The sequence below is a fragment of the Argiope bruennichi genome, chromosome 8 (assembly GCF_947563725.1).
Source record: "Argiope bruennichi chromosome 8, qqArgBrue1.1, whole genome shotgun sequence".
In the NCBI taxonomy this organism is placed as follows: domain Eukaryota; kingdom Metazoa; phylum Arthropoda; class Arachnida; order Araneae; family Araneidae; genus Argiope; species Argiope bruennichi.
Genome location: NC_079158.1, coordinates 112,056,246 through 112,070,182, shown reverse-complemented (window position 1 = coordinate 112,070,182; position 13,937 = coordinate 112,056,246). Strand labels below are relative to the sequence as shown.

Below are 13,937 nucleotides of genomic sequence, written 5' to 3'. Positions count from 1 at the left end.
AGTTTTACCTTCAGAAGTAGGTAACGGGCCTATGATGTCAACATGAATAATAGTGAATCTACTTCCTTGTAATTTGCAATTTGGGAGTGCGTATGCCTGTTAATTTTATTCTTTTGGCAGTGGATACAAGATTTTGCCCATTGGGTGATATCTTTCCGAATGTTTAACCAAATAAATCTGGAAGATATTTGCTTAACCGTAGATTTCACACCAGGGTGTGCTAAGCCATGAATTTTGTGAAAAATTTGCATTCGAAATTCTTGACGTATAAAGGGACGAATTTTTGTAGTTGAAATATCGCACCAAAGTAACTTTCCTGAATACAGAGGATATTGTTTGAAAATCAAAGATGGTTTCGAGCGTAGCTCGGTAAGATCTTGATTATCAATTTGTGCTTCTGCAATTTTATCATAATCTATTTCAGAGATTCTATCCTGGATAGTGAATCTGCGACAATATTTTCTTTTCCGCCAACGTAACGAATATCCGTTGAAAATTCTGAGATGTATTGTAAATGACGTAATTGTCTAGAAGAAGCTTTTTCATTTTTTTGTTGAAAAGCAAACGTCAAAGGTTTTTGATCGGTATAAATTGTCTTCCTTCAAGAATTGTTTTATTGAAAGGTATATTCCTAACAGTTCCCTGTCGTAAGTACTATATCCTTTCTGCGCATTAGATAACTTGGAAACCCTTAGCTTTCTTTTCTAACTGCCTCCTTCAAACTGTTGCAGCACAGATCCAACAGCGAAATCTGAAGCATTACTGAAAAGAGCTAACATTGAGTCAGGATTTGGAAAACTTAGTAATGTAGCATTCGCTAGATCTTTTTTGCATTGCTCAAATTTTTCTTTTGCTTCATCGGTCCAAGGAATTTTACGTTTATCCTTTTCTTGGAACCCTTTAAATACTCATGAAAAATTGCTTGGTTTTTGGCAGCATCTTTGATGTATCGCCTATTGAAAATAATGAGACCTAGGAAGGTACGCAATTCATGAATAGTTTCCGGTACCCTATAATTCAAGATGGCATTTACTCTTTCAGGAAGGGGTTGAGAGCCTTTAGGAGTAATCAAGTATCCTAAGAATTCTAGCTGATTCACTCCAAAAATCGACTTTCCAAGATTTATACGAAGGCCATATTTATTTAAAGGAGAGAAAACTATTTTTGGTGTTCTGAATGTTCATCTTCTGTTGAAGAAGCTACTAAAATGTCATCCAAGTATGAAAAACAAAGTCCAATCCAAAAAACACTTCATTGATGAAACGTAGATGGGGCGTTCCTTAACCCAAAGCTCATAACTTTAGATTCATATAAGCCGAATGGCGTTATGATAGCTGTTTTTTCTTTTTCTTCCGCTATTGGGATTTGAAAATAGGCCTTAAATAGGTCAATTCTTGAGAATATTTGTTTGTTTTTTAAGATATGATGGAAGTCCTCGATTCGTGGAATAGGATAACGATCGGGAATCGTTTGTGCGTTTAAGCGCCTGTAGTCCCCGCATGGTCATAAACTTCCGTCCTTTTTTCTAACTAAATGGAGTGGACTGGCCCATGGAGATTTTAAGGTCTAATTATATCATTATCTAACATAAATTTGAACTCCTGTTTGGCTAATTTTAATTTATTTGTATCTAACTGTCGAGCGTTATGTTTCGAATTAGAAATTAAAAGATTTGGTTTGGTTAAATTCGGATATTGTAACAACAATTTTGCCTATTGAGAATTTTTATCAGTCGTGCTTATGCTATCGGCACTTGTTATACACGTAATATGGCTTGGAATGGATAAATTTGTAACACCATCTATTAATTTTCTGTTATGCATATCAATGAGTACTTTAAATGTGGTTAAAAAGTCTGCGCCTAAGATCGCTCGATCCACTTTAGCGATTACGAAAGGAAACTGGAATGCTCGACGTAGGCCTAAATCCAAAGTTAACATTTTGAACCCAAACATGGGTATTATGGTCCCAATACAATTTAAAGGAATTACATACTTTATGGTTTGATGTGGCTGGGATAATCGAAAGATCAGCACCACTATCTACAAGAAAGCGTAAACTGGTTGTTTTATCGGTAACATATAAACGGTAATTACGGCAATCTTCAAATTCCTTAGCAGCAGAATCTGCCGTCGAAACTACTGCTGTTCGGAGTTTTCCGACTCTTTCCAGCTGCACGGACTCTTGCATTTATTCGGGTAACATTTATCGCCAAATTTGAAATGATAATAACATAATGTTCCATTGGGATTGTATTTCTTTCTAGATTGGCTACGGCTCCTATTTCGACGAAAACCAGATTGGTGAAATTTATTTCTAGCTTGTCTGTGAACCTTTAATTCTGAAATCTGTTTTTCTAATTTAGAGATTTTTTCTAACATTGTACTCATCACAGAATTCTCAGAACCAGCAGAATAAATTTCTGTCGATGAGGTCATTTCAAATATTTTATCTGCCATAATTGATAAGTTATCTAAATCTTCGTTACTTACAACCAAAATATTTTTAATGGATTCTGGCAGCTTGCTAAGTCACAAAGTACGCAAAACTTTATCGGATATATTTGTTCCGCCAAGCGATTTATTTTTCTCTCAAAAGTTGACTGGGTTTCATATCGCCAAGAGAAATTCCTGTAAGCAATTTTGTTATACTCTTTTCTTCACTTTCTTTAAAAGTATTGAGCAATCTTTGTTTCGCAGCTGCGTACTTATCATTCCGGTCACTTTGGATTATATCCCATATATTTTCGACAACTTTCGGTTCTAATTGTGCGACAAGATAGTTAAATTTAGTTTGATCTTGAGTGATGTTTGCAATAGAGAATTGTGCCTCTACTTGGAAAAACCAAATTTCTGGTTTTCCTTACCAAAATGGAGGAATTTTTACGCTTACCTTGTTCGCCTCGTATCTATCATTTGCCGTATTTAAAACAGAAGCGTCGCCGGTAGCCATAACTACGTAGGTAGAAAAAATAATATTCACAGTTTCGGTCACCAAATTGTAGCGCAGTTATGTACAGCTCATTACGATCGGTTATTCATATGGATTATATTTCCGGAATGATTAATGCAGATTATATTTGAAATTAAAATAACCGAAACTATATCAAGTCGACATATTTTTTATTCCATCACAAGCAACTGATGTTGCCACTTTTTAAAAAGACAAACTAGTAAGAACAAAGATAATAAAATAAAGATATAGCTGCTACACATGCGCATAAAGGGATTGCTTTATGTTTGCCACAATTTCATAAGATAGATTCATGCATTCCACGCTTGGCTATAAATTGCCGTTTTAGCATCCTTAGATTTTTCTTTTTCCAGCGTATCGTATTAAAATGATCGTTATTAACACACACACACACAAACACACACAAAAAAAACAGTGAAATAAAAATAAAAAGTCAACATACCAAAATTCGGAAATCTATTGAAAAAAATGGGAAATAAAATGAAAAAAACCGTACATCAAAGGGAACAAAGAGCAAAAAAAAATGTCGGAATTAATCGATTATAAGTGATCACACCAAAAAAGCCGCCAAATTCTGAAAATGTATGCGCAGACAGAAAAAAAATGCAATGCGGCATGTTGTTGTCCCGTCGGGACAATTACTTGCCATCGACTGAGCAGTATTTTTCAGCTTTTCTACGCATGCGCTGCCTATTGGTCTACTTTATTGAATTTTTCATACAAACCACATCTTTTGAAATTCTTACTGGATTGGTTCTTAATTGTATAAGTATATCGCAAATAAGTTTTCGCAAATCATAATCGGACCTTATTTTGTAGAATTTTTATAAAATATTTAAAGCTATTGAATAGCTGCTATCCTCTTCTTTTGAAGACCAAATAAAAGTAGCAATATCTTCAAATTTAATATACAAATTCTTCAGTTCCCAAAAAACTGGTCATTTTATGGCTACCAAGGTAATGCTTTTGATCTTCTTTGATTGCAAATGGCCGTGAAATTCCTAGGCCTTTGAGTAATGTTCAGTGGTGTTGTGAAATATGTGCTTAGGAAATTCATCAAATCAGAAAGTTTTGATGAACTTTCTCAAATGCCATCTTGTTCGTACCAAAAAAAGAAAAGTAGTAAAAAGTTCTGAGCCATTTCCAAGGTCTACGCTAATATTTTAATACTTGAACAATCAGCCGAAGGATTTCTATGAACTTAGCAGTTTGCCACTAGTGTGTCAATGAGAAGAATTGCTATGATCATGGCAGTTTGCTACTTCCATGTATTTCTATGAACATTGCATTTTGCCATTAGTGTATCAATGAGAAGGATTTCTATGAACATGACAGTTTGCCACTAGTGTGTTATTGAGATAATGTTTAAATAACTGCTTGCAGAACTTTTGAGTTTTGTGAAATAATTGCTTTGAAATGTCTTATCTCATTATTTATTAAATGTATACTTAATATAAATTTAAATTTAGACTATTTAGATACGACCGAGTTCTGTTTCTGAAATGGTATTTTCGTTCCTCTTTTTGGGGCTGCAGAGGACTGGTGGCTTGATCTGTTGACTTGATTCTGATTCCTCTTTGTATATGAATCTAGTATATGATTACTTTGTTAGAGTCAAACATCATCCCACTGTTATTTTGTGAAAGAATGGATTGTGATGTGTCGGCTTATGTATTGATCTCACCATTTGATCATGGTTTGTCTCATCATAGTTTTATGTTGCTTCAGAGTAGGGATATTGATATGACTAAACCAAGTCTCAGTTTGTTTTCCCTGCATTTATTTCCAACTGTCAAGATATATGATTGTTTAAACTAGATAGTTCTTATCTGTTAGAATTCATCCATGTTCGCATCCATTCATATCCCCAATTGTGCATGTTGTGAATTTAAACCTGTCGAGGGGCAGATATCCTCTTTCTGATATGATGTGATAGCCTGGAGAAATGGATATTATCTTCTTCTTTTGGTAATAAGAAATTTTCTAGTCTATTCCAAAATATTCTAATGCCTAATTTTTAAAATAGAAGGTAATTATACAAATCTCTCTTGCCCTTTAATATATATCAATATCCCCCCCTTTTTTTTTTGCACACACTTTTTTCGGAGAAAAAAAAACAACTTGTTACTTTGATTGATATGTTCAAGAACAGATAATATAGTATGCCAGTATACAAATTGTAAACATCTTTTTGTAGCCATTAAATTAATACAGTATATAAAAATTTAATTTTTTAAAGAATTTTTTTGTCAGTTCTTAAATTTTATTTTTTTAAAGAAGCTTTTTTTTTACTTCTTATTTGGATACCAAATTGGATATAGTTTTAATAAATATCTATAGTTAGCATTCAAAATATCTTTTATGGAAAAATTCGTTAAAGATATTTTGTATATGTAATGAAATTATACTACATACATGTACGTGTAATTGCGATGTAATTTAATGGTGTACTATTTAAAAATTGAATCCCAGACATTTTTTAGTGCTTTGAATTGTTATTTATTTATTATAGGGCCTTCAGGAGCATGAAATTACTTCTACTATTTCTGTCAAAGGAAATGAAGTTAAAACTACTGCTTCTTGTGAAGGTGGCCAGTTTCCAGAATCTCAGCCTACAGGTTCCTTTGAAGATGATCAAGTATTTGACTGTGAATTCATTAAAAAAATTGATCAGTTTCTTCACAAATTGATATCTGAAAGATACATGCAGAAAGCTATTGCTGAAAATATCTTGAATGATCTAAGAAAATTTATAAAATATTATTTCAATGGTACAGTTCTAAAATTAATTAATTTTATTCCAAATATTATTCCATTTCAATAATGTGATTATCCGCATATATATTGATTGATTGCTTATACAAAATGTACACTCTAATTATTAAAGGTATATTTATTAGAGATAGACAGACACTGGAAATATGTTTCTTAGATTTATTAGTATGTTTCCAATTTGAAGATTTCTTTAAATGACCAAAAGATTATATTTTTGATTATATTATTTGAGTCAATAAATGTATAAAATGATAAAAACTGTTTAAAATTTTGAATATTACAATTTTAACCCATTCAATGGTTACTTAGAGATATCGATCCCCCCCCTCCTCAATCAGGGAACTTGCTTTAAGCAATAATTAATTGAATTAAAATGATGCACTTAATAACTCAATTTTATTATCAAGAAGAACGAAACTTATTTTTTTCATAAATACTTTAATATTAAAATGTCAAGAATATTTCACTAAATATAACTAATATGATCAAGAGGTTGCCTTGTTTTGTATTTTTTCACTAATTTATTAATTTGAACAATTTGAATCATAATTCTTTAGGCCATTTACAGTATTTTTTTTAAATAGTACAGTGGATGCCACTTAATGTGATCACAATTGTTATTGCTTGCTTTATGTTATTAAAAACTTCTGGTCCCCACGTATGTCCTGACGTATTCAAATGTACATTGTTTAGCATGATCTTGACATTGTTTAATGTTGCCAGATTTGAAGAAGATAATTGTCCCTTCATTTTTAACCAGTGTTAATGACTGATATTTATAAAATTTTGTACTGTCCATGTAAGGAACATCCGGGAATTATCTTTCCCATCTGTTGTCGTATTTTTTATTTTTTTAATCTGGATTAGAGCAGTCTAGATTGTTTTAAACAGACAGCTGTGCTATTAGGCCAGGCTTAAAATCCATCCAGCCATAAACTACTGTTAAGTATAATTGAATTTTAAAAACAAAATGGATTAGAAAGAACTGCTGATTTAAGTGGCAAATACAAAGTTGAAATTCGTATTAATTATAAAAGATTGCCTTATTTAAATTAAAGAAATACTGTGGTGCAATTGAAAATTTTACAACCTCTTCAATATAAAATTTTGCAAAAAATGTAATTTTTTTTTGTGGAAGGACCAAGCAATAAATGATGATGACAGTTGTTTTGAAGAAAACTTGCCGACAACCACTGAAGGGGTCAAGCAGTTGATGTTTTGAAACTGCTCTCCTGCATCATCTGACAAATTTAAAAAAAAAAGATGCATGAATTGTTAAGGAATAATCAATAAGAAATAAACGGTGAATTCTTTAAATATTATTTTTGAAATAAACTATAGATAGTCCAGAGATAAATGTATATTTTTTCTTTTCCCTTTATGCAGAAAGGGGAAGAAAAAAAAATCCCCAAAAAACCCCGATTATAATTGAAAGTCCCAAAGTGACCACATTAAAAGACAACTATTATATATGTATATATAAATATGCCTGAAATGCTATAATTATGTAATTATGTTGTTCTAATATTATTGTTATTCTAATATTTTTTGGTTAAAAATTGGATTAATTGAAAACTTTTCTGCGAATGTTGAAATAGTTTTTGGATCCACAATTCATACCTTTCATTTTCAGTATAGAAGCAGGGGGGGGGGGGAGGAATCAGTTTTTCATCAAATACAAATGAAAAGAATTTTACATATTTGCCTATATTATTTGATTAAAGATAAATTGCTAGAAAGCAAATATTTTAATTCATATTGTTGATTGTTATTATTGTATCATAATTATAAAATTACTTCAAAATGTCTACTCTTCAAATGAAAATATATTGTAATTCAATATAGTACATAAAAGTAAATTTTTTCAATAAAACATCATTTTAATGTGTTTTATAAAATATTTTAAACCATTTAGGCATGAGATACAAATCCAGAGATCTAAAATAAAGTTTGGAAAGATATGTTGAGATACAGGTCCAAGCATAATATGCAAGAATTATTCGTTAGGTTCTTATCTTGTATTGATACTTTTTACATGAAAGATTTAGAATAAGAAATACACAGCAGTAAAATGTTTTTTTTTTCTTTGAGATAAGGTTATATTTTGCATGGTAATTGTTGCCTTGGTTTGTTAATTCAAAGAACATGGTCAGTTTTCATTTAATAGAAAGTCAGTATGCTGCATTTCCCTTCATTCTAATGCTATTGATGAAAAAGCAAATCAAGAAGATGGCAGGTGGCAGCTCAGGTGTCGCCCTCGTCATCTGACCGTGGTTTAAAATTACGAGGTCCTTCCCAAAAAAGACCTTGTGTTTCTTTAAAATGGAAAGTTAATATAATTAAACTAAACATATAAATTTTGTTTGAAAAAATATCCTAATATTTATGAGTCCAAGAACAACATTCATATAAATTTTTTAAAGACATGCAATTTAATAGATATTTTATTGCTATTATCTGAATAGATTGTTAAATATAATTGCTAGTATTGTTGTACCTTAGTTAATATTTAATAGATATTTTTTGCTAGTATTGTCATACCTTAGTTTAAATAATTTTATTTATAAAAGAAGTCATGCTTAAAATACGATTTCCTTTTTCTATTATGTTTCAGTCAGCATTCTTTATATAATTTACATTTATTATATTTTTAAGAATTTTAGACTGAAAGTAGAAACAATGCATGCATTGAAAAAAAAAAATTGTTTTTCACGTTAAAGTAAAGTAAAGTGTTCACTTTGATAAGTTACACTGTAGTAACCGCAGAAATTTGCCGGATAGTTGTCTAAATAGTTTAACGGAGTAAGGAGGTTACTATTATGATAATCCATTGGGCTGATCAAACTTTTTTTTTTTCTGAAGTTTACTAATCCTTTTATTTTTGCATTTATAGTATTACTACTGTCAATATTTAATTCATTTTACTATAATTCTTTCAGAACCTTAGAAATACTATTTTGTATTAGGGGAGATTCTAAAAAATTAACATTCTTTTATTTCTTTTGGTGCACTCTTTCTAAAAGCTCTTATTAACAAAGAGGAAGGACTTCTAAATTGTGAGCAATGATATTTATTTATATACAGTAGGTGGTAACTAATGAAAATGAATTAGTATTTTTTTATGAATATAGCTTGAATTTTTATGGGCCAAATAAAATACAATTGAAAAGAAGACAGTTGTGATTGGGTTATTTATAAAAAAAACACATGATCATGCTGTTGTTTTTTCTATTGCATTCTCCACATACATAAAATATGTCAGAATTGTAAGTTGGCTTTTTTTTTTTAGATGAAAGGGTATGACTCTACTGTGTAAGAAAATTAAATTTATGAATTATGACTTTTTAAGCAGTGCTATTTAGTGATTAATTTTGATTTTAAAAGATACTATGCATTTTTTACAAACTTATATTAATGTTTTCTACTTTTAAAATTGATGATTGAAACAATATTTTCATTATCTAGGAAATTCAGTTAAATTATATGGTTCATACTTATATGATGCTGCTGTTAGTACATCAAATTTAAATCTGGCTTTAGTGTCTGACTATCCAATAAAAAATAGTTTTTTGCTGTGTATACAAAAGAAGCTTGCTATAGGTAGGTTTTACACTTTTCTTAAATTTTTTTTTTTTTAGCACCAATGCCAATTTTAAATAATTTTGATAGTAAAATACTAATAAAATATAAAGTTTATGTGTTTATTGTATATATTAATAATGAAAAAAAACCCCTCAAGAAATTGCTTTTGTTTTATATGTATTTTGTAACACAATTTTTTTTATATTTAATTTGATTTTTTTGTGTGTGTGTTTGCGTGTGTATTCCTCAAGAGAGAATTTTTCATTTATTCTCCAATATGCTAGATTTTTGAAATCTTGTGCATTTTTGTGTTGATGGATTATTTAACAGTTTGATATAATATTTAAAATCACATGTGTAAATGAAGAAAAATTATTTCTAGATGCGTAATATTTGATTAATGAAAAATGAAAATATAAATAAAAAGCGGAAAGTATAAAATAATTTTAAAAATTTAAACTTTTTAGTAACCAAGAAAAGTGTGTGCATTTTAAATTGGATGAAATTCTTTTACATTGAAGTTAGAGTTCAAGTCTAATTTATTTGTCAGCATAAAAATTAGTTTAACAAATTCTCTGTATCGTGATATCTTCCAGTGCCTTTTCTTTATTTAAAGATTTTTATTCATAGGTTTGTCAAAAGTCACTTAATTTATTTTTCAATAACAAAATTGTCACTTATTTTATATTACCTGCTAATTGCTTTTGACAACAAGATGGTTTGGCAAGATTTAGAATAGCTAAAACAATTCTATTAAATATTTTGTGTAAATCTTTTCTCAACAAAATATTCAATTTAATAGATATATAACTCAGAAATTATTTCATTATTTTACAAGCTTTACATTCATACATTTTCATGACACTATATATTTCTCCAGTTTTCTGCTTATAAATTCCATTACATCAGAGAAAAGAGTAACAAATGATGAAACTTTAAAAAAATTCACCATTTCTTGATTCGTTACAACAAACTTTTCAAAACTTTATTAAAAGTATGGCTTATACTGAAACCTCCAATATATCAAATCTTTCTATTTTGATCATCAATGAAAACACCAGGATTTACAGTAAAAACAATTAGAATGTGACTTTTGACAAGGAAATAAATTAATAGAAAATAGGCTTAAAATATTTCTGAAAGATTGTTAAAAATATAAAAATTTTGCTGAAAAATAATTGATATCATTTGAAGGAAATTTAAAATTTTGAGATATTATAAAAATTATTTTTGCATTATAATATGATTAGGAATTCTGATGAAAAACCAAATCACCATAAGTGAATTTTTAGTGAATGAAAATTCTAATTTCTTTATTTAAATAAAATCACTCTGAGAAACACACACATTATCCAAAGTATATATGTACCAAGTTTGGAAGCTGTAGGTCAAATGCTGTAGGGCATCAACAGGTGTATTCATATTCATTTGTAGTAAGGATAAACTATTTATTTTTTTTCTGACATTTGAAGGAATTTTATATTGAATGACATTTGAATGAAACTCTTCTGTTTTGAGTCCTTTTCTTTTTTTGTTAGATTTTTGGTTTGTTTTACTAAAAGTGATTGGATTATATAAATTGTTTTATTTATTTAATTTTATACATTATATTCTAGAAATGAAGGACTATAAAGTTGACCCATTTGAGGAAAATCAGAACCCTAGAAGATCCAAGATCTGCTTCTCAGATAATGACCATGGTATCGCTTGTGAATTAATTTGTTTAGGAAGTACAGTTTCCAAATATTTGGAGTTGAATAACATGTTGAAGGCTGTTTGCAATTTTGATCGTAGAATACAGAATCTTGTTATTGTTATAAAGCTTTGGGCCGAGGTATTTTTAAAAATTTTTTAATGGATCTTATTTTTATTACCTTGTATATTTTTTATGTCCCAAATACTCAATTTGTATCTGCAGTATTTTTTATTTGTTTATTTTAGAATTTTTAAATGAATATTTTTGTAAACTTGGAGATAAGTGTGTGTTTTTAATTATCTTGTAGATATATAATTGTCTAGAAGACTTTACATAATTAAAATATAATTTTAACTTTCTTTATATTAATTCAACATATGATATAGATTAACAGAATTTCATGAGTACAAATAGCATATCGATTACTTGTTCTAAATAAATTCATTAATTTTGTGATATGCTGAAAAAAAAAATTTGGAGCAATGAGAAAGTGAAAGTATCAAGCATGATAAATTTTTTTATGTTTGAATATTTTATTTTTAATTTTGCCAATTTTAGTTTAAAATAATTCCCTGAAATATCATCAAATATGAGATCTAATGGCTTCTTATTTAATATACGCTTATATCTACATGAAAAGTATTTCTTTTATATATCCAGTGATATTTTATATCTAATTTTGCAAAAAAAAAAAAAAAAAAAAAAAAAAAGACAAACTTTAGTTATATATTTTTCTCTATAATTGCTTTGCAGATCCAATGAGAAAATTTATTTTCACTAATAATTATTTGTAAAATCAAGCTTTTTTTTTTTCTTCCATTTTTTCTTCATATTCTCTTTTACTTCTTTTCCTTAGTCTTTAGAATTTGAATTTTAAACGTGTTAACTTAATCTCCTGAATCTAGGGAGAAATGTATTAATTACTTTTTTTTGAAAAAGTACATTTTATTAAATATCTTATTATGCAACAAAGAATAATTCATATTAAATTTTTTGAGATATTTTATATTTGGCCTTTATATTCTTTGAGTGAATTCTATGCAGATAAAGTATATTTTAGTTTTTATCCAAGATAAATTTACTCAAATGTTTTATTTCATGTATTTTGTTGTTCAATTAAATATTTATCTTTCCAGCTATTAGTTGAATATATTTTTATCAAATATGAAATTTTGAGTTATAATGTAGTCAGATTAGCTTGTCATTGTATGGGAATAAAATAAAAAAAAAACAGTGGAATGCTTAATGTTTATATGGAATATATAGTATAATGAAGTACAATATAATATTTAGTCTTGTCTGCGATAAATACAGTTTATTATAACTTTAACATATTTTTTTCTTATCTGAACATTTTAAAATCTTAACAGCTTTATATTGATTTTTTCAATATCGAAAGCTTCTTGTAAACTGCTGATCTAAAAATTTTTAATTTCGTATTTCATAAGGATTTCCTTTCCCTTGTACATAAAACTGTAGGTGTGCTGCCGTCTAAAAATTGATATATATATATTTTTTTGTATAATAAAAATCACATTTCGATCAATTTATCCAGAAAATTTTTGAAATAATAAATGTGGAGAAAAAAAACCTGTGTAATATTGTTCGTCAAGAAGAGAAATGTCTCATTATATTCAAAAAAATAATTAAAATTAATTAAAAAAGTGTATTTATCATCCAAATTATTATTATCATTTGTGAAAATGTTATTTTGATTTGAGTCTTTTTTAAAGCTTAAAAATATACAGGTAGGAAATTAGCAATTTATCGCTTTTGAGGCATTAGTTTTCTGCCAACAAAATGTTACCCGATTTTCCTGTCTAGTCAATAAAAGGCAGGTCATAAGAGATCGCAGGTCGAACAAGAAAAAGCAAGGAGAAATATCAAAAGTTTTATATATAATTTTTTTTTTTTTAAATTTCAAGTTGGGAAAACAAGTTTTGGAGCTCAAACAATTTTGAGATTTAAAAAAAAAGAAAAACATTTTCTAAATAACACATGCGAAATCTGATAGTCACGTGATTGTCTCAAACAGGTTTAAACTGGTTTTTACAAAAAAAAAAAAAAAAAAAAAAAAAAAAAATCATGGCCTTGAGAAAAAATTTTTTAGAGCTTGGTTGATATTGAGATGGTCAAAAACCATTGCTTTACTACATGTTGGTGATTGCGGAATATGAATCATGATAATGTTTTTCTGTCGGATTGATACCAAGTTACTTTTAAAAAATAATATTCTCACATCATAACTTGAATTTCACAATAGCAGATTACAGATTTTTCTTTTGTTGCATCTTGTGCATGATATAGAAATAAACATATTTTCCTTTGTATCACTCTACTAACCAGCCCCCTTTATTATCGTTTACTGCACCACATCGTTTAATAAGACATATTTTTAAAAATTTAAAATGGTGTAAACATCAATTTTGTGCAAAAATATATTCTTGTTTATCATGGAAAAATCCAAATTATTATGGAAATGCAAAATTTTGATTTAGTTTTTAATCAAATTTCAAAAAAAAAAAATCACTTTGATAAGTATATCTTTGCCAAATTTGGTTGATTTAGACCAAATTTTGTCCTATGTAGTGTTAACTCATTGACTTACATTTAGAGATGCATGCTAACATTCTTTATTAGTAGTAAAGATTATATGTGTGATATTTCTATAACTTGTTACCTTGAGTTGCCATATTTCTGTACTGTTTTATGCTTTTTCAGTTTTTTTAAAAAAATTATTGAACATTATATATTTGAAGTATGTAACAATGGCTCAGTAGTTAATTTCCAAGCGATTATAGGTAGTCATCTAATTGGAAAGATGCTCCAAATTGTGTTAAAAAATATTTATATTTTATGTTATTCAAGTCAATAAATGTATTGCTGAAAAAAATTACAAAAACTAAATTAG

The 13,937-nt window shown here is 28.4% G+C and overlaps 1 protein-coding gene across 3 annotated transcripts in view; it reads left to right on the top strand.

Moving 5' to 3' along the window:
• Nucleotides 1–13,937, top strand: part of LOC129980822 (terminal uridylyltransferase 7-like) — an 85,844-nt gene that overhangs the window by 32,159 nt on the left and 39,748 nt on the right. For 2 of the 3 annotated variants that reach the window (XM_056091223.1, XM_056091224.1), the window contains 3 exons: nt 5,486–5,744; nt 9,214–9,348; nt 10,947–11,164. In XM_056091223.1, coding sequence (XP_055947198.1) covers nt 5,486–5,744; nt 9,214–9,348; nt 10,947–11,164 — 612 coding nt within the window. Of the gene's footprint in view, nt 1–3,903; nt 3,931–5,485; nt 5,745–9,213; nt 9,349–10,946; nt 11,165–13,937 lie in introns of those variants that run through there. The other variant, XM_056091225.1, reaches the window with a different exon arrangement.